This window comes from Coloeus monedula, assembly GCF_965178545.1.
Source record: "Coloeus monedula genome assembly, chromosome: 5".
Classification (NCBI taxonomy): Eukaryota; Metazoa; Chordata; class Aves; order Passeriformes; family Corvidae; genus Coloeus; species Coloeus monedula.
The window spans coordinates 21,830,497-21,851,846 of NC_138785.1; the positions used below are offsets into that span (position 1 = coordinate 21,830,497).

Below are 21,350 nucleotides of genomic sequence, written 5' to 3' on the forward strand. Positions count from 1 at the left end.
CCCTGTTTGTAGAAAGAGGGTAATTTGTACCATTTCTTGGAAAGTGGCTATTTCTTGGGGCAATTTTGGATGTGATTTTTTTGTGTTGAAACTGGAAATGGATTGATTCCAGATTTGTAACTCTCTGTGAAATAAGAGTGAAAGAAGTTACATATGTTAATTTTCAACTGGGATATAAATTGCCCTCTACAAGGTAGTCCTGTCCTGTCTTGCAAGAAAATGGACTAATTTGTTTGGTTGCTCTCATGTCCATTCAAATTCCATGTCTATGTGTAAATTTGCTGAATGTCTCTCTTCCAGCAGAATAGAAGAGCTGTTTGAGAGAGATTATTTTCAGTCTGCTTTTGCATATTCAGTCAGGCTCATAAAACGAGCTTCTCATTCCTGCTTTCTTCCCTGTGTTATTTAATTCTTAGCCATGGCATTCATATCACTAAACATTGTATCTGATAGATTTTAAAAAGCTATATATTTAAAGGTTACTTGTCTGTACTTCTCTGTTATACCCAGACAAGCTGTGCGTGCTCCATCATTGGATCTAGTGAAAAGTGTCCCTGCCCATGGTCTTTAAAGGTCCCTTCCAACCCAAACCATTCTGTGGGTCTGTGGCATGATGACTCAGCACCTCTGTCTTATTTTTTTAAAGAGAAGAGGAGGCTGAGTTTGTACACCGTGTGGTAATCAAGAAATAATCCCTTATCCCTGGAACACCCTCCCAGTGGCAATATTCAGTGTCAACACCTGTATTTCAGTTTTGTAAGCCAGGCTTCTGTACTCCTTGAAACGATTAAATTGTTAGTAGCAAAAGGCTTGTGAAATTTCCAAGTGAAATAGGAAGGAAAAACCAGAAAAGTGCCCCCCCTCCAGAAAAACGTCACGCTCTAATCTTTGCACTTTCACATCTCTGTGTGTACGCAGACGTATGTTTGTGTATTAACAACATCTCCAGGAGATTTGGAATCTCATTCTCCACTAAGTTCAGCTGCTACAGGAGCGAGGTGCTACAGCTGCCTCACATCATAACGAAATGGTTTGGCAGCAGTCTTCTCTTAATCTCTACCTAGCAGTCTGCATCATTTAACTAATTAAAGCATTAGTTTGTCTTTCAAAAATCACAAAGCAGAATTGTACACAGAGGCAGAACAACAAGTATGAGAGTGGAAGGCAGTAGGCGATGACAAAAGCTTAACAACTGTTTAAGAGTTATTTTTTAGGATACAGTCATCCTTGTTGATGCTTTTTGAAGTGTTCTTTCATTAACAGGTAGGGGCTAATAAAATTGATGCAATAGAACATAGAATCACTGTTTGCTGCGGTTTTAAACCAGCATTTAAACGAGCTCTGAAAATACATCATAAGGTTGTTTTTTAATATCCTTTTCAAGAATGTGGATACCATACAGTAAATTTATGATAATCACATTAACTTTCTGTATGGGATGTTAATAATACGGCAAGTATATCTACCAAACCAGATGCTTTTCACAGCTAGACCCTAACTTGATAGTTATGGATATGATAGAAAACATGAAAAGCTTCTCATTATTATCAGCTCATTTGTTGCATAATGAATGTGAAGATATTATCACTGTAGTTAATCACCACATCAAGTTTATAGTGGAACAGTGCACAGAAGATATCTTAACACTTACGCTGTGAAAGGTACATTGTGTATAAAATGTATTGTTTATATGATGATAATATTGTGCCCTGCTGCATTTACAAAAGTAGTTTGTGGTCTCCAATGGCACAACAGGTGCTTGTGCAGCACTTTTCAGTCTGCAGGAACGAATACTTTGTGGCTCTGCAATTTGTGCGATCAATTAGTTGGCTCTTAAAAAGAAAAACAAGGTGTATGTCAATTGTTATTTCTTTGATATAGTAGTTTTTACACCCCTTTTCTACTTGACGACTCCTTAAGTTAATGAGAATGTCAAGCAGTTGGGAAGGGACTTTATTACTTAGCTTGAGATTTTCCAGAGTCGCCTTTTAAGATGCCATTGATTATATGTTGCATAGAAAAAATGCATCAAAATTGATGGCGCATGATATGGTTTTTGGGACTGGCCTGTGCAGGGCCAGGAGTTGAACTTTGATAATCCTTGTGGGTCCCTTCCAATTCATGACATCCTACAAAATGCATTTCTTGGTAGGACCACAATGTTTTGCCTTCCTCTCCCTCTGTATTCCTCCTTCTTGTACTTGGTAGCCAACAGTAACACATCAGCAAAAGGGACTGGCAAATGACAGCTGGTTTTTAAATGAGATTAACAAGACTCAGCAGATGATTTTGACAAACTGTACCATTTGCTACATTAAATATAAGTGTAAAATGATGGTTTAGAACTTGAGAACAATTAGAAATATCTGTCAGGATGAGCTTAAAATAATTCAATGGTGATTGGAAGGAGTTCGTGCTTCTGCATATGTGCCTGACAGACAGTGTAAATAAGGAGGATAAGATCTTAGAATCTGTTCTTTCCAAATGTGAACATAATTCCCAATGACACTGATGTGTATCCACAATGTTCGTGTAGAATTAAACAGAAGAAAAAAATCCCATATGCATTCTGGTCTTGCAAACTGCCAGAGCAGTAATTTTCAAAAATTCTTGAGCTCCAGAGAACTCTAGCACCTATTGTGTACAAATGAACTGGCTCCAGACTGCCTCCAATCATATTAAAATTAAATTAAGGCAGTGCAAATACAATTGATTCCATATCTTCAGGCTTGTGTTTCATCTTACCTAGAAATTCTCTATCACCTTTTAATTTATAGGTTTGACATACAACACCTGAAGCATTGGCTCCCACTGCATGTAAATCTGTTCAGAAAAGCTTAAAAAGTGAAGTCTTTATTTAATTTGTCAACCTGTCGAGCCACCATACTTCCAAAGTTTGATTGGGACACTCTAGAGATGACAAAAAGGACAAGGTGTAATACAGTGGGATACCCTCCTGAAGTCAAATAATTAAAAACAAGTATCGGTTTTCAAAGCCAAGCGGAACTGCATCGGTTGTTTTACTGTGAGATTGGGACATGGAAAAACAACCATGTTTTGGCAGAAGAATGGAGAGACATTTCTGTATTTAGATGATAGCTGCACTTTTTTGACTGTCTTTTAAACAGACTTTGCCTCTAGCAATTTGCAGGATTGAAACACCTGTAAAATTCCTCATTCGCCTCTGTTTCAAATATTTCAAGTTAGAAAATGAAAACAATAAAGGGAAGGAGTTGCTTTATCACTTCCATGATATTCCAGTCATATAGCTGATCTGAGAATGGGTTAAGTGCTTAGAAAAGGAACAAAAATGGACTGTGATTTGGGCAATGGTTCGGGTAAGTGGTGCCATACAAAGTTGGAAGCACTGTATGAAGCTCAGCACAGTCTTGTTTCCAGATGTAACTTGAGAGAGACTATTCATACACCTAAGTTTAGGTTTGTACATTCAAAAAGCATTTGCTAAACTTGGGTGGGAACAGGGAAAACTTTCATTCTCCATTCCACGTCATTAAATCTCTGATTTAATTGTTATGTCCAGCTAAAAAGTTAGCTTCTCTAGTTAATACCAGTAATGTACAATTTGTGTACATACGCCAGACTGCAGAACTAGATTTGTAGGGAGGACAAGATTTGTAGGGAGGGTGGCTTTCCTAGAAAATAACATGGGGAGTTTTGTTTTGGGGTGGGTTTTTTTCCCACATATTCTGGTTATATGTGGACCTTGTATTTAATGATTTTTTTGTTTGTTGGGGTTTTTTTTCATTCCATTAAAAATGGATGCAGTTGTTATTTAAGGAATGCGTTCTGGAGATAGCAGCAATCTGTACACAGGCATATGTAATGTATGGTCACTCAGTGCTACTGATGTCAGGGAAATGGGCATTGCTCATGGTCCAGAAAAATATCCACTTCTCTCTAGCAGAAGCAAACCTTTACAGAAGTCCATTAAAAAGATGACAGTAGGCCTGATGCTTCTGTTATTTGATCAGTCTTGCATCAGTGGTAATCAAGAAACTGAAGGAAAGTATTTCTGATCTCATCTGTGCTGCTAAAGTTATAGGTAGAACTTCTATACATTAGTGTGGCAAGTACATTCTCTTAAGCTGATTGTTTTAATTTTTTTACTTGTCTGATGATAAATAGTAGAAGATATGTGCTAAGGTACTGCTCAATGTCTTTACTGTGCTTGTTGAAATAAGAGACATATGAAGTAGAAACACAAATCTTATCTTTAGAGTTTGGTGGACATGGAGACATTACATTCTCTGCAGAAGATGGTGCAGGTACTCCTCAGCCTATCTTGCTGTCTCTTTTAACGTCACCATGGGAGCTGTGAAAGTATTGAAAAATTAAAATGAACAAACAAGTAGTGTTTTCAAAAATTTCAGCTTGACCTAGATGCACTCTGGTGCGGAGATCCCTGTGGTGCAGGGTAGGGAGGCTCTGGGGAGCAAACACATGAGGCTGACGATTCCAGATGCGCAGGATTGGCTGTGCCCTGAGCTAAAGCCCCACGCTGGCCCCAGGTGAGCCAGCCGTGCTCCCCACAGACTGGGGAGCTCAGTGGCCAAGCCCTGTACCGTGGCTGGCATCTGCAGCCTGATGTGCGAGGTGGCTCAGGACATATCTGCTGGGAACTCCCTCCTGATACAGGAAGCAGAGGAGTTCAACTGCCTTTATGCTGCAATGACAAAATTAAGCTTACAGTACTGTTTCTACAGGGTTTCTAAAACAGCTTAAAAGACAAAGACAAAGGATGCTGTTTTCCCTTCACTGGCAAAATCAGATGTGATTGCACGTAGTCAGCTGCCTGTCAGTCAACAGAGAAACTTAACAGCAGCTCTAAATGTGTCACAATGAAATTTAGGGTCCAATTGTATGAGGGCATGCTGAATACCGTGGTAATGGGAGCTGCATGCACAAGGCAAAGTCTCTGTGTGTGACTTCCTAAATTCCTGCTAAATTCCTGCAGTCCCTCTCTTTGTTGACAATAATGCCATTATAATTGGCCTACTAAAGCTGTATGGATATATTCAGTAAATCAGATATGATAGTATGCGATACAGCCAGGCATTTGCCACTGTAGTTAAAAATGAATGAATTTGATACAAATTTTCCCAACCAGACCTTCACATGGCCTAGAAATAACATGAGATTTGATTGTACAATGTATCTGAGGTTCTCAAATACCAGTCTTACTGAGGCCTCCAGAAATTAGTGTCTCATATCCTTATTTCATATTGTGGAGCTGGACCTGTGGCAAGGAGTTCATAGATCTGAAGGACATTTCAGATGAGATCTGCCATGAATAGTCAAAACTCCCAGCTTCCAGTTCTGAGCATTAACAGCATGGCCATCCTTCTCCCAGCAGCAGTGTTAAGTTTCTCATTCAGAATAATAATTCAATTGCAGCAGTTGAGAAAATACAGTGGAATTGGATTCAGACACTGGAAAATGTTGGCAATACCAGTGGCTCAGAGAACTGTCATAGAATCAGGAGCTGCTGCGAACATGAGATAGTTGCTCAAAAAGTTCCTATGTATACACTTTCCCATTTGCTTCCTTTTCTCTCCAGACATTCCTGGAATGAGCTAGTAAATTATTGGGCAAAGCATATATGGTTTTTATTGGTGAGGGGTGTGTGTGCAATGTTAGGAGGTGAAAATCAAACACGTGCCGAAATTGAACTGTGACCTCAATTCACAATGGCATTTAATCCATGTGCTCTTTCTCCTCTTTGAAATAAGGTACTTTATTTTCTGAGGGTAATATGGGGCACTGAGGTCCAGAAATGTTACACTTCCATATGCAATAAAATTATAATACTTGAGAACATTGCAAGCAGTGGACTTTGTCCTTTCTCAGTTGATAGAAAGACAAGCAGTAGTTTAAATATCTTCTTGTTTTGCACTTGCAATCATGATGCATTTCTCTCACACTTTTGTTTTCTGGACTGATTCCACAAGACTGCTCAAATCGCTCTAGAAATAGCTGATAATACTTAATTTGGATTATATTTTTTGTGTGTATATGGGTCAGTGGGACAAGGGATCATTGAAAAACCATTCTAATGATGTTATCAGTATCTGAACTTACTGAGCATTCGTCTGATTTTTGTCTATATTAACTTAAAATGACAGATTTCTGGTGGCATGGCTGAATGCAAAGAATTCTCTGCTAAACCACATGACATTATTGATGTGCTGAGGGTTTTTAAAAAGCCAGAAGAGAATTATGTTTGTGCTGTCCTCATCCAGATTCTGAGATAAAGCTGAAAGTAATGACATGCTAATAAAACAGGAGGGGGAAGCTGGTGCAGAGTAGTTGCTGCGTCAGCATGTCGGCTCTTGATGCAATCATGGCAATGCTCCTTGAGCATAGTTAGAAATGGCATGTTTAGTGTGAGGCCACTTCCAGCTGAGATGAGCAGTGGGGGTGGAAGAAAAATGAACAGCATTACTTTTGTATAATTTTGAAGACTTTCTCCCTTTGTAAATAGTGTTGCATCATTTTTCTAGTGTGTCTTACGGTATCTATAGAAATAATCTGCTTTTCCTCCTCAGCTGTTATTACTTTCTGTAACAATTTTTCTTATGGCCAAAAGGGTTCATTCTAGACATGTGCTCCAAGTAAGTACTGTGGTCATCCCAGTTCTCTCATTTCAAGCTCTACATGAAGAAATGAGAGAGCATATAGGTCTCACTATGGAAGTAATTTTAAAGTCTGATAACTTTTACTTGTTCATTTGGGTTTTTTGACTTGGTTGAATGACTGTATTTGAAAGAATACACAGAAAATCTTGAGACTTCAGGCCTTGGCAAGAGCAAATCATACCTTATACATAAGGTTTAAGTTAACCCTTAGGTAAAAGCTAAAGGAGCTAGATGTAAAAATTTTGATATACCTGTTTCACATTCGAAAGATCAATCCTGTTTACTAGAGGATAATTTCTGAAATGACAGTGAAAGGAAAATATTCCAGCAATGTTAACACAATGTGAACAATCCCTTCCATCTTTTCACTGAAATAGCTTTTCTTTTAGAAAACAAGCAAAAATAATATCCCTTCCATCTATCTCTGTAACACAGAGACATATATAGACTCATGAAATACAGCTGAAAGAGGGACATAAAACCATATATATGGGACTAGTAACAATTTAAAAGTTATTCAGGGGTTTTGTGGCTTGCCTTTCTTTTGTTTTTTGGTTTTCAATTTTATATAACAACTGAAACTAAATTTTGAGAATCGATTATGTAATAAAATTTCTCTTATCGCTGTTTGAAATTGTAATGCATGTGCTGCTGTGCACTGCCATCTCCTGAAAGGAACAGTGCAATCTTTATTATATCTTGAAACAGTTTTTGTGTAGAGAAGTTAGATACTCTAATGAATGAGGCCTGAGTTTCTGAAGGAAAACAATCTAATTCCTGCTTGGATGCTTAGACAGGAGCTATGTTTAGAACTAATTTTTGCAATTCACCTGTATGTGTTTTCCTGTAGAGATACTCCTACACTAGAATGTGTGTGATGTCATTTCTGTGAGGTAGTTTCTTTAAAATGTCAGATACAATATTGGTTGCAGGAGAAATTTTGATATTTGCATCTGAAACATGGAGCTATAAAAACATAAGCAGTGGTCAGAGCAAAAGTGGAGGCATTGTACTCAAGTGAGAAAGAGCAGCATTTGTGAAAACAACATCGAGTTTGATCTAACCTAGTCCCTTACATGTTCAGATGCTGATAGAGTTAGGATTTGTTTCAGGCTGAGAAACTGGAGAAAAAGCATAGAAGTTTATCAGGAATATCTGTGTGTGGAAGAAAGAGAAGATTGTCAAGAAGGTTTCTCTGTTGAGAAACCTTGATGGATTCACCAGCTCAGGATTATCTTGGCAGCAGCCAGTGAAAGGGCAAAGGTGCTGAAGGGGATTTTTATGATGACACATACAAGAGAAAACTAGTTACCTGGGACTTTGCTGTATCCTCTACTCAATAAATGACCTGAATTGTTTTGGGGACCAGGCCAGGCTTCAGATGACATTTCCCATCTGTTGAATAAGAAGCTGTACTCGGCAGTGTTGGCTGGAAGATCTTTGTTTTGCCATGCTGTTCTGCAACACAGTTGACAGCTGTCCTGTGTGTGTGTATGAAATCCGTGTATGTTCACTTCTTTACAGTATAGCATTTGTGACAGAATTACTCTACAGGGATAGAATTTGACTAATTACTATAATTATTTTCCAATTCTTTTTTTCCCCCCTTAATTTTACCCTGGTTACTTAGTAGCCATCCTTCAAATGCTTGCAGGGCTATGTCATTATCACCAGTATAGGTGTAACCCCAAAATGAAGCCTTTGTGGGTTTGGTTTGAGTTTCATGAGGTTAGAAACATGTTTAGGCATGTCTTGGACACAGTTTTTTGTTCCCTTAAATGCTACATGTATCCACAAATAGCTGTCTTTGTGGAGAAAACAGGGTTTGTAACATCTTGCATACCAAGCATGTTCTCAGCCATGTGCAGCTTTGCTTTATGGAGCTAAATAAAACAAGGGAAAATGGAACAGGGGCAAGGGGAAAAATGAATGTTTTCAGCTGAGATTTGCACAGAGATGACAGGTGAATGAGGTGGAGAGGTAAAGAACAGCTGTTCCAGATGGTAGGAGCTTCAGGAGGGAAAATGCTGGAGTCAAAGCGGTCAGATTGTAGGAGGAGATGATGTTCATGAAGGATGAGTGGTGCTGGCAGGGAGATGAGTGTGGGAGGTCAGTGGGAAAAACACAGTAAACACTTTGTATGAAGTTTATTTATCTTAAAGTAGCCATTTCTTCTAAATGAATCGCTTTCAGTTCTTTCCAGCACTGATTGCAGGTGTTTACCTGGAGTCATCAATGATCACTATTTTCTGTTGTTATTGTCTGCCTCAGCACATTCACTGCCTTAGCTGCGTTCTGTACTGACAGCAGACCCTCAAAAAGAAATAAACACAGTTTTCAGAAGTCTGATTTTGACCCAGCCCTTCTGTCTCTTTAATCTACTGCCTGGAAATGAAAGCTTTTCAAGGTGCTTGAAAATCTAACAGCCTTGATTTTAAGGTTTTAAACAATCTAGCATTTGTCATAGGACTATAACAGTGTAGTTGGAGCTTATTTCTGGATAAATAGTTCATACAAAAAGCAAGCGTAAAATAATAGGAAATCAGTGATGTTAAAAGTGATCCTATGGTTTAAAGAAAAAAAGCTTAAAACCTCTGGATCAGTCTTGGAGTTCTTTTTCAGTACACGTGAAGAATTGGCTAAATGAGAGTTGGGTACTCTCACTCTGCCAGCTCCTCTTGAGTGTTTTGGTTCCCTGTTTACAATGTTCTGTGAAATGTTGTGAAGAAACAGACAGAACATTCACTTTCTGTGAGATTTATAAAGGCAGAACTTATTTTAATTAACCATTTAAATTTAACTTACTGGCCTCAAGAGTCAGACAATTAGCTGGAACTGTTGTTTTGCAGATCCTATAGGTATTACAACTGAAATAATTTATATTGGCTGCTGACCTGTCAATTGATCATGGGTGGCAATTCTACCTCATTTACCCAGTGCTGCTACTATTTTAGGCTTAGTTTCACATTGTTTGAACTTTATATTTTTTAATTGTCAGTAGACATGATGTTAAATGTATATCCTAGCTCACTGTAGTCATTCAATATATTAAATGGCACTTTTGGAAGAAACTCAATTTTCGTTTCATGGCCGTGTTCTTATACAGATAATTTAAGACATAAATTGAAGAGAAGCATTGATTCCAGCTAGAAATACTGGGGAAAAACTAGTTAGGCACAAAGCAAATTATGTCAAAATGTAAAAATTGTGTATATTGTGGAGCAATTTCTGGGCTCTGTATAGAGAGAACTGCTCTTAAGGAGTGAGAAAGGGATGATGTTCTAGCAAAAAATGTCTTAAGTGCTTATGATTAATACTTTGGGATACTGCAGATGAAAGGTGCAATGTGATTTTTGTTCTTTTTTTCTCCACAGGGGCGATTTTTGATGAATCTGCCAAAAAAGATGAGGAAGTTTTTCGAATGGCAGTTGCTGATCTCAACCAGAATGATGAAATCTTACAAACAGAGAAAATCACATGTTCAGTGACATTTGTGGATGGCAACAATCCTTTCCAGGCGGTTCAAGAAGGTAGGACAACTGAAGAGATTTCTTGCTGTTGTTTTTGCAGTGACATGCAAAATATTACCCTGATAGTTTCTTAGCTTTATGGGAATTCGTAATTTTTGTTGGCTCCTTTTTTTTTGTAATATCCAATAGCACATTTAATTTTGGATTTAGCTGCTTTGGTTCGTGTTGGTCATAGTGACTTTTAGCTATAAAGCCGCCTTTTATCCATTTTCTATGTATAGGCTGTTGAAATGTGATAAAGAAGTCAGACACACTTTGCCTACATCGTTCTTCTTTTCCTGCCTGTTTTGAAGATACTGTCAAAATGATGACTACTTCCTGCTACTTTTTCATTTAATTTTGTGCAACTAATGGCAATTTGTTGGGAAACATAGGTTGTTGTGTGGGTAACTTTTTCAGCCTGCACACCTGAAAAAGTTACATATTTTAAAGGAAGGATGAGAAGATAACCTGGTGACTCAAAAGTTGACTGTGTCCAACATGATTTTGTTCTTAGCCTGACCTTTGGGTCATTCCACAATTACTGGACAAGGGATGACGACACTACTTTGGGCTCCTGTGATAGTGGCAGGACGATAACAGAAAATAATATTTGAAATCCCTCTGAGCTGGATTAGTAAATCACTGGTGTGACTGAGGAGTTCTCTGGAAAAACAGCTCGAGAAGTCTTTAGAAATACGGATTCAAATTTGGGGTTTAAGCATTGGTTATTTCTTTGCTGTTCTGGCACACTAACAGCTGCTTGAGATGCCAAAGTTATTTACTGAAGGTATATTACCAAATTTTTGTTAACAACAAAAGTAAATTTTGATGATTTTCTATATCTATTGGCTCTGTATTGACATTGAGATTTAAGGGAAATACGCAAATAGTTTCTTCAATATTTGTGTAGTCAAAGGTTTGGCTTCAATTGGTTGTTGACAAGGCAATGCTACTGAAAAAGCCTTTAATGCTTATTTTGTTTTTTTACTTATGACATTCTTAATTTTTGAGAATTTAGTAATTTAGTCAATTTTCTTCTGTTAAATTTTACCAGTAGATAGATCTGTGTAACAAGAAGCATTGCAGTCTGTGCTTGATAGAGCTGAAGCAGAAAAAGAAGTGATTTTGAAAGTATTCCGGTTAGAATCAATTCCATCTCTTTCCATCTGAAAAGGCTAACATAGAAACTGGAACTACTCAATACTTTTAGAATTCAGAGGGGAAAATGAGTAAGTGAGCTCAATCTTTTTAAGATGCATTCTACATTTTTTCTTTATTTTTTTTTTAAATCCAGGATGGATGATATTAGCTGATGCTCTGTGGTTAGCATTAATTAACTCTGAAAATTAGCAATTAATTTCCTGTATCATTGTGGTTGAGTAGTTGCAAACTATTTAATGAAATTATGCTTTAAATACAGTATTAGTGATTTAGAGAAACTGCAAGTGTCTAGTAAAGTAGAGCATTCCAAAAGAGTTAATGACCTAATATTTCAGTATTCAATTATTTATTTTATGCAAAAGTTGTGTTTGTCATTGTTGAAAGTATCTTGGTATAGTCAACATTTGAAATGTGAATGGATCATATTTGACATAAATTTCATTACCATCTGTTGGGGAGACGAAAGGTCGGTTGCGATATTGATGAGTTCACTATTTTCCAGTAAAAACTGTTTCTTGTGAATACATGGTCAAATACAGCTACAGGCCTAGCAAATATATTCCCTATCTTTTAAGGTCCCTGTGTTTTGTTTGGAATAATCCAAGTGAAGAACAAAGGTTTTCATCTTTTGCACGTACATACCTGTGACATTTTGCTTGTTAAAATATTTTACCACAGTTAATGTGGTTTGTTTTAACTGAATACAGGCAGAAGCTGCAGTGTAATATTTCAGATACTTTGCACCAGTTTGTTGCCTTTCTCCTTTTCTCTGTATCTTTATATCACTCATTCTCTGCTCTTAATTATATTTCTAGAAATGTTAGTAGCATGGAAGGGGACCACTCTAACTTTTGTCACATATTATGTGGTTTATAACTTTGACAAACGCTTACCAAAACACACTGTACTAAACACCAGAAAAAAAAAAGTTCATTTAAACATTCAGGCCATTCCAGTCTTTTATTTGTAGAAGAATTACTACAATGAGGCTAAATCTCATATTTTTCAATGTGTGACATTCAGTATTCTCAAACTTGTCTGTTTCATGCAAGCATGACCCTTTCCTTGGAATCCTAGCACTGAGCCTGAGGTCCATGGAATCTCCTATGAAGCAGAGCCTAATGTTAAAAGATATACAATTTATTTAATTTACTAATTGTTTGTTTTAATTGTTTTTATATAAACTGATTGAAGTTTGCTTTGTTTTAGGCCACAATATCTGGAATTCTTTAAGGTCTTGACTTTTTTTTATAGTATAAACCACAGAATAGCCTTTAAAACCCCCAACTTTTAATGCTTGGTAAAATGCTTATTTAAAGCATTAGATCCATAATAACAGCTTAAAATTGGTCTAAAAATGGTCTAAATTTGTCTTTAAACTGCCCTTTTCATCAATAAAGAAAGATAAAGAATTTGCCTAAGACTGTGAATTTCAAAAAGCCAAGAAGTCATGAGCAAAGACCTCATGAAACAAGATGTTAGGTACAGAGTTATTTTTCATAATGCAGTAATGGACAGCCTGCATTATTTCTTTTATTTCACTTTTAGTGAAATTGGCAAGTAACTCCCAAACAATGTAAATAGAAGTACTCCGACGCTTCCTAATGATTTTGGGATGTAAAGATAAATTATTTGAGAGGATTGCCAGCTGTGCAGTACTGTGTTCTTCTCTCTGAATGTGTTTTTCATAAACTATTACCGTGCCCTTAATTGTCTTCCGTTTGTACCTTAGGGCATCTCATTAACAGCTCTGATTGGGGTGATGATACTATAGCAGAGCTGAGTGGTTTTATCCTAGAAGACCTATGAATGACATGCCCCATAATATCACTGGAAGTGCCCTCAGGGACAATTTATAGGCATGTTCCAGTGCATAGAGATAGGAGGTGGAATTCTTGAAGTTAGGAAAGTTAGTCTTCCCTTCTGCTGGCCACAGAAAGGGCCAACAGCAAGTGTGGTGCATCCCATGCCCTTGTGGAAGCTGCAGCCCAGTCGCTAAGTCACAGTGATCCCTGTGGAAATGTCCAACATGGCAGGTTCTTTCCTCTCTTTCTTTCTTTCATCGATACAAAATGCTGCACAATATTTATAGTTCTCTTCTGTGCAGTGTCTCAAAATATTTCCTTGCTTGTGTGGTTGAGAGAGGAACAATATTGTGATTGGCTTTTTTATGCTGTGCCCATGTCAGGTACCACAAAGGAAAAGCAGAAACTGAAGTTTTCTTTGTACATAGACACAGAAAGAAGTTGGGATAGTCAGGTTTTGCATGGTGGCAAGTCAGTGATTTAGTACTATGAAACAAGGAATTATGAGCCAGATCCATAGTGGTGCTAAGAATGTGTTTTAGTATAATCTTTACTTCCTTTCCTGTGAGACTCCAATTTACAGCAGTATTTAAATAGGGGTGGGACAGGACTTCAAAAGGGTTTGAGTTCTACGTACACTTAAACTGTAATTATTTTTTCATAAAAGACATGCTTCTCTATTTCTTTGCAATGGACTCTTTTTTTTCTTTCACTGGGAAATTTGGTTGAAATAAATACAACACTTATTTTCTCATTTGTCAGAAAATCACTCTGTTCTCTTATCTTTCTCTTAGTTTTATTATGCTTGTGCTTACTTCAATACACTAATAATTAAAGCTTTAATGGTTCAGAGCCTGCTGTTTCCTGCAGTCCTTAATTTATCATTTGTAATATGACATACAGTAGCTGAAAGGTTGATATAAAATATGTGATGGCCTTTGTGTTTTTGTGGCAAGTGGGGGGGAAGGGGTGGCTTTGGTAGCTTGGACCAAAGGTAATAGCTTGGCTCATGCTGACACACGTCCTTGTGCAGCACAGTTTCCTCAGCCCTCATGCTGCCATTTCCACTTGCACACTGAGAGTTATGGAGCAAACTCTGCAGGAGTTTGCAGTGCTTGAGGCATCCACAGCATCTGGAAGGTAGTCAGAGCTCGGCCAAAGATGTGTGTCAACCTTGGAGATCCATTGGCAAACATTTGCTTTTCATTTAGTGCTGGTGGGTTTTTTTTTAATCTTACTCCTTTTTCCTAACTTTTTTTTTTTTCTTTTGACAATATCACATTTTACTTATCTTGAAAAATAATTCTACAGTAATCCAGTATTTTCTTCTATAGGTTACCTATAACACATGACAAATAGATTTGACTAATGTTGTTTGAAATTAGCTTCTCTGGACACATTTTCCTATTGCAATCAGAAATATGTGAGGCTTATTTTTCTTTTTTTTTCCTAACCCAACCTTTTTGTCATTCAGGCTAGTCACCAGAGTATGCTTACAGACACCAACTCAAGCCTTCTTAATGGCTTTTGAAAGCTTATTGTGATCAGTGAAGTAAATAAGGCAGTGAGTCATAACTAAATGGGATTCAGCTGTAGAGTAACAGAGGTTTGTAGGGCAGCAATATGTATGAAGGTCACATGCAGGATTTTATTCAAGCAAAGTTTTATGGTCAGAAATTACAACCTGATGGATACATCTGCTTTGGCCTTTGGGACTAGATGAGTGTAATAAGATTGTCCTTTCCCATTTCTCTGATCACCATAGAAATCTGTTTAAATCCACAGATTTCATGGCCTGCTAAACTTTCTTTCACTTTGTGTCACTTATTTCTTCAGATTTCTGAGCCTTCCTTGTGCTGTTTATTAACCAGTACATGTTCAGTTTGAGATTAAATCTTTACAGGGTTGAACTTCTTCACTGGCCCTCCATTTTATTTCCAATATGCTTTTTTATTTCCCAGTAAAATGGATTTTGATGCAAAAAGATATACTGAGGAGGAAAAAAAAATCAAGCAGGATTTGAGCTATAAAAAGTCAAGGAAGAAGAGGAGGAGAAACATTTCAATAATGATATAAAAGTCCTTTGTAAAATCAGAAACTGTTGGAAGTGTTTGCAATTGCAAATTTCTTGTATCATGAGCTCTTCAGAAAATATGGTGGGAGATTGTTTGAATTACCTGTCCTCTGTGCTTTCTCATAATGTACCAGCAGTTGCAGCACTTGGCCCTGTTCTCAAAGTGCTGGGTGAGGAGCCTACTACTCTTACACAGCCTTTGTTCTCATTTTAGTCTTGCTAACCTCACAAAATCAATCAGATCTCCAATCTGCATAAATGTACCATGGGAGTCCGAGTGTTGACAGCTTAAGAAAAGAGATGTTGCTGCACTGGTGATAACATCCTGACAGTTGGGAAGGCAGTGGTTGCATGGGAGAAGATCATAGAGAAGGGAGGAGTGAGCACTGATGGAACTAAAAAAGGGACATGTAATAGAGGCTTAGTTTAGGATGAGCAGGATGCATTTTTAACATATTTTCATCAACAATTTCAAAGCTTTTGTGACCTTTCTTTGCCCGGAAGTAATCTACTCAGAGCATACTGCAGGCTGTGAAAGGAGACCAGATTTATTCTCAGAAAGTCCTCAGAGTGGTACAGCAGATACAGTAATTGCAAGACTTCCATCACTTTCCAGCCTTTGGATTTTGAGCCTCCAAGTTTTCCAGTTCCTAATTCTTTCTGTAACAATGTTTTCTTTGGTTGTAAGACAACTTCCTTTATCTTTGTTTCCAGTTTGAAAGTAAAATCTGGCAGCTGTAAGCTGCACTAGACTTTCAGATACTTGAAGATTTAAAAAATTGTTTATATTCAGCTCTGAAAAAGTCCCCCAAATCCACATGAATTTAAATAGAAAAAAAGAAATTAAAAAAAAATCAGTCTAGCAAGAATGGCTTTTTTCAGGATAGCTTAAGCAAAGTGAGAAATTAAGCTATAGATATTAAGGTGGTTGAACAGCCTTCTCTGCCATAGGCTTTCCAAACTGCTGAGCCAAAGAGGGGAGGAAAGAGGCTTACTCCAGTGCAAGCTAGAGCAAGATCCAGCCATCCTTTCTTTAGGTGCTGTTATCCACTTTGTCTCCCAGAGTACCTAAACCCTGCTGAATGTACACTTTATGAATGCTGCATGTCTTTGCTGTGGTTTAAGGAAAGAATACTAGTGTTTCTATGGAAACCACTTTTCTTCAGGTGACCAGGAGACCTGGTAACATCCCCCGTTACACTGCAATGCATTGCAGCATTCAAATGCCACGCTGTGACTGAAGGTGCTTATGTGGGGCCACACATCAAACCGAGGACTTTGGTGTTTCAGACTTTGCATTACCTACCACACTACTTTTCTGGGGTCCTTCTTCCCCCCCTCTGCTTTCTGATGACTTGAAAACAGCAGGACTGATTTTCCTAACGCTGATGCCATTTACCATTTTCAGTTGCCAAAGTTTGGCTCGACTTAATTTTTATGGCAGATTTTGACATTTTTATCAGAGCTTCCACTTTCAAATGACAGGCAGGAATTTTAATAGGCTTGCAAGAAGTTCCTTCCTAGGCTGTTGCTTGAAAAAGCATGTGACTGTGAGACTTTTAACCTCTAACCCCTTTTATAAAGGTGGATCCAATAAATGAATAAATACACACTGGACAAATGTGATGCCTTTTGATGGTGAGGTGCAGAGTGAATTTTATCACATTACTAAAGGAAAAGCTGGACAAGCTGCTATTCTGCAAACCTAGATTGGATCATTTCTGGTTTCTCAATAGACATGTTTCCACTTGCAATTCACGAGTGCCCAATATGTGTTTTCATACATTAAGCACAGAGCTTCAGTCTGCTGTGTTAATGTACTCTGACACACTGCTAAGCGTTTACTTTTAAGAGAGCTATACAGATTGTGATGTGATTAAATAATATCAGTAGTACATTTAAACGTTTAAAGCCACTGAGCCTGGAGGGTTTTGGAGTATTTTAACAAACAAAAGCATAGAGACAAAGGAAATGAGAGATAGTTCATCTTCCTAGATGCCAATTATTTAACTAGCACCCTGAGCTATCAGTCCCCTAAAGTAATCTCCTTAAGTAAGTAATGGACACCCTTTCTGGATTTTCTTCTCAACCTTTTGTGAATAGTGTCCACTAAAATTACTAGAGCAGTCAATCATCACTGCCCAACCAGACATGTATATTCCCAGACAGGCCTCACAGCCTGCAAGCTTGCAGCAGGTTGTGGCAACTACCAAGCCATGAACTGCTGCATTCAGCTGTTTTCTGCTCTATTGAGTCCTCCTGAGTCCTCTCATAGTGTTAATTGGAGATTTTGCTTTTCTTTCTGCTGGCCAGATTCTGTGAATTAAGTGAAAGTCATCAGGTCCTTGTTTCACCATACTGTTTAGGTACAAACATGGATCTGACTCCTTTCCAGATCCATATTTGCTGCATCTATCTATGTCAGTGCTTGTTTAAAAGTCAATAGAGTTAATTAATTTTAATAAATTAATTTCTTAATTTAATTCTCCCCTTTTAGCCTTCCTTGCACTTCTTCATTCTCTTCTCAAAAATATTTTGTTTCATTTGCAAGCTGGTTTTGTTATAATCTGTTAGTTCTTCGGCCACTGTAGTCATAGTAAGTACTGTGTTTGAGGCAACTGGGTATTTGTGTGCTTCAAATAATTTTATACGCACTCCTCTCTCTCTTTGTATAATCAGAGACAAAGTGTACTTTATGGAGGACAGTAGTGTTTTAAAATCTAATTTTGGTAATGAGGAAATGAGCCATGACAACTCTGGAGGTGAAGCCTGAAGTGAATTATGAAGGTCATTCTCTTAGATGGGAAAATTAATTATATTTTAGCTTGGTTCCTTGTTACTTAGACCCTTTATATTGTACACTACCAAGTAATTTTGACTAAATACCAATTTATGAAAAATTATCTGAGCAAAAGAGTGCAGTTACAAGGACAGATTTTGAAACTAGGAAGAGTTTTATTAAAACACTAATCATATTGGAAAACCATAACCTTTCATGTTATCTTTTTGAAAGGATGTCTGCTGTGGGATTTTGATGCTCATTCATTTTGACTGTGGGTGGACCTTCAGCTTCTGTGATTACAAGCTCTTCTGAAACTCATTTTTCTCCTTAAAATCCAGTGTTTTGAAATTCTTCATTGTGTAGTCTGGAGAATACCGAAGTGAGCCAAGCCACTCTGAAGGATGCAGCCACTAAGTGCAGCACTTGCAGAGGGCAGATGAAGCAGGTAGCGTTGACAGTAATTAAAAAACATTTACTCTGAGCCTGAAATAGACACTGGAGTCTTGCAGAGCCTTTCATGTTCTGTTGACACAGAAGTGGGAGCTTGGCCTTGGGATCTTTATGTAAGGGTATAAGGAATTAACACATGGGGCTTAACTTGATGTGGAAATTAAGCACGTGCTTAAAGGCTTTCCTGAGCAGGGATATACTTAAGCAATCCCAAATCAGTGACTTAATTTTCTTTGGCAGCTGGTATTCATTATTTTGTTTACTTTAAGGGCTCATTTTCTCTAGAAACTTGTAGATCTTTGCAGCACTTTCATATCCTGCACCTCTGGTTGTCCAAATGTGCCAGGTGGCTGTAGCTCCTCTGGTATTGCTGGAAGCAGAAAATATGGCTGCAGGTCATGGCTGTGCCTTGTGACATCTGGAAAAAAGTTTGAAATGACAATGAATCTTCCAGAGTGCCAGGCCACAAAACACAGCTAAATAAGTAAAAGCCTACAGAGGTTTGGCTTCTGACATTACATTTCACACTGAGAGGGTTATGGTGTACAGGGCTTGGTCATCAGAGTACCAGAGAGCTGTACTCAGAAATTGCAGTTTCATGTTACAGGTAAACAGTTTATGTTCCTCCCATCCCTTTGTGATCTGGTGCAGGAAAGGAAGCCAGCAAGAAGCTACTTTCTTTTCAAAAATATTATGTGTCTTTAATAGCAAGCTGTGAACAGTGGCAAGCTGTGTGATAGCCAGCCCTTGCTAAGGGCACAGGAAGAGAGCGTGAACTCCCTGTTCCAGGTGCAGCCAGATGTTGGAGCAGCTGGCTCTAATGTTGGATGCCAGGAGCTGAAAGTAAATGATCATTAGTTGTCAAGTACAGAAAAAACAGCGCCCTAAGAGAAGAGAACTTTTGCACTTCTGAAATGCCATTTCAGTGAAAAGGGATACCAAAAACTTTGTTTCCTGAACAGAGAAGGTGAGTGTTTAGAGAAAATGAAATTGATTCAGACTTACCAGGAGTTTAGAAAAAGAAAAAAAAATGTTGCCTAGGTTGCAACAGTTGACATTCTGTCTAACGGGTGCAGTCTGAAGAGTGAGGTGATGCAAAATAGTGACTTGCCATGATATTTGTGAAAAGGCTCATTGGTTCTACTTAAAACATGAAGTTTGAGTTTCTTCCTGAGATCTTTGCTAATCCTAGTTCTCTGATACTAGAAAGGAAAAGGGAGTAAACTGGTATAGATGAAGCAATGTTGCAACTTTCTTTTGGATATCATGCCTTTCAATGTATTTTTCGTTCTTAATTTGGCACTGGTGGATCAAATGCTGAGCCAAAATCATATTTTTCTGTGTGCTTGGCTCGTTGAGTTCCACGCATGGTGGAGTAGAAACTGGTTCCTGTGGTGAGAGCAGGAGACAGTCTAGAGATACCTGTGCAGTACAGGAGCAAGTGGCACCTAGCTCAGCTGGGTTAGCCAAACACAGTGACCTTGATTTAGAATAAAAATAACAGTGTAAAACAAACCTCTGAAAGCACTAACTTAAGAAAATGTTTTGAAGTTATGTTCTTTGTTGTCTTAGTTTACATGGCATTAAAAGATGTATTGCTCTACCTTATCTTTATATTAAAAAAAACCTCCAAACAAACACAAATCAATAAAAAACCTATACAGAAAAACATGTTCCTGTATTCAAGACTTTTCTTTGTACTCTTTGTTAGTAACAACTGCTTCTTTCTTAATAAAAAAATTATGTCTTTCAACAGCAGATAACAGCATTATATTGAGAGTTACTAGGAATTCTGTAGTTGGGACGTTTTTTCATTGAATTTCATTTTTTGGAGGATTAATATTTTAAAATAAGGTCAGCATCCAGGGAAGCTTCATGAGCAGTTATTGAGTGGCTCTATGAGTCCCACTCAAGTCACAATTTTTTAAGCATAAAACATATATCTTTTTCAATATTTCTCAATCTGCCGTAGAGAATTGAGCACAACTAGTTTCAAAACTCCAAGATGTACTTATTAAATATATTTGGGCATGCCAAGATCACAACTCAAGATTTTCTGAGTTCAAGTTTTGTGTCAAATCCTCAAACTAGGTTGATACATGTAACACGTTTTCCAGTTCACATATATTTCTCCTCCCTGTGTGATTTTTTTTTTTTATTTTGCTGTTCAGACATTCATTTCATGTGCAGTCTAACTTGATGAGAAAGTTAGAAATTTCTGTGTATCAGCAGATGTTCCTCGTGCAAGCTCCAGGGGCTACAGGTAGTGAATATACTGGATCACCTCCTGTTCCTAGCCAGAACAGACTCTGGAGGAGCACAGATGGTATCTGGAGCCTCCTTTGGCAACTGCTGATGCTCAGGCTCTGACATGAACTGTGCCTCAAAGGAGAGTTTTGGACTTTATGTAATACTTTATCAGTTGCTGCTACAATTAGGATGACTTTGGAAGACATGATTCTTTGGTCTAACTGATCAACAAGTTCACATTCTGTGATATTTGTGAGGAAAGTACCTTGAAAAAAAACCATTTCAAAGTGGAAATGGGCAGCTGAAATCAGCAGCTTCCAAAAGCATGAGAAAGGTATAGTCCTTTCTGTGCTTGTTCTTAACATTAAGGACATTCTTAAAACTAGTTACTGCATTAGTTTTTAAACTTCAAATTATTTTCCGGAGTTCCTACCAAAATAATAAAAGCAAAGTTTTGTTATTTTACAGTATTAGTTTGTTACTTTAAAAATTGCCACCTTGTAAGAGTTGGTCCCATTTATCTTCTGTCAGGGAGTTTTAAATTCCAGATTTTTATCTTTTTTTTTTTTTATAATTACTTGGCATTTTGAAATCTTTTTTCCTGCGTGTTTGTGCTCTGTGCCTTCAGCTTGTTCAGTTTGTGCCTTTATAGACTGTAAT

General features: G+C 37.7%; 1 protein-coding gene across 2 annotated transcripts in view; it reads left to right on the plus strand.

The window, feature by feature from the left end:
* GRID2 (glutamate ionotropic receptor delta type subunit 2) overlaps positions 1–21,350 on the plus strand; it is a gene marked incomplete at both ends in the record, with an annotated part of 694,960 nt that overhangs the window by 136,569 nt on the left and 537,041 nt on the right. For both annotated transcript variants that reach the window (XM_082281726.1, XM_082281727.1), the window contains one exon: positions 10,031–10,186. In XM_082281726.1, coding sequence (XP_082137852.1) covers positions 10,031–10,186 — 156 coding nt within the window. The remainder of the gene's footprint in view (positions 1–10,030; positions 10,187–21,350) is intronic.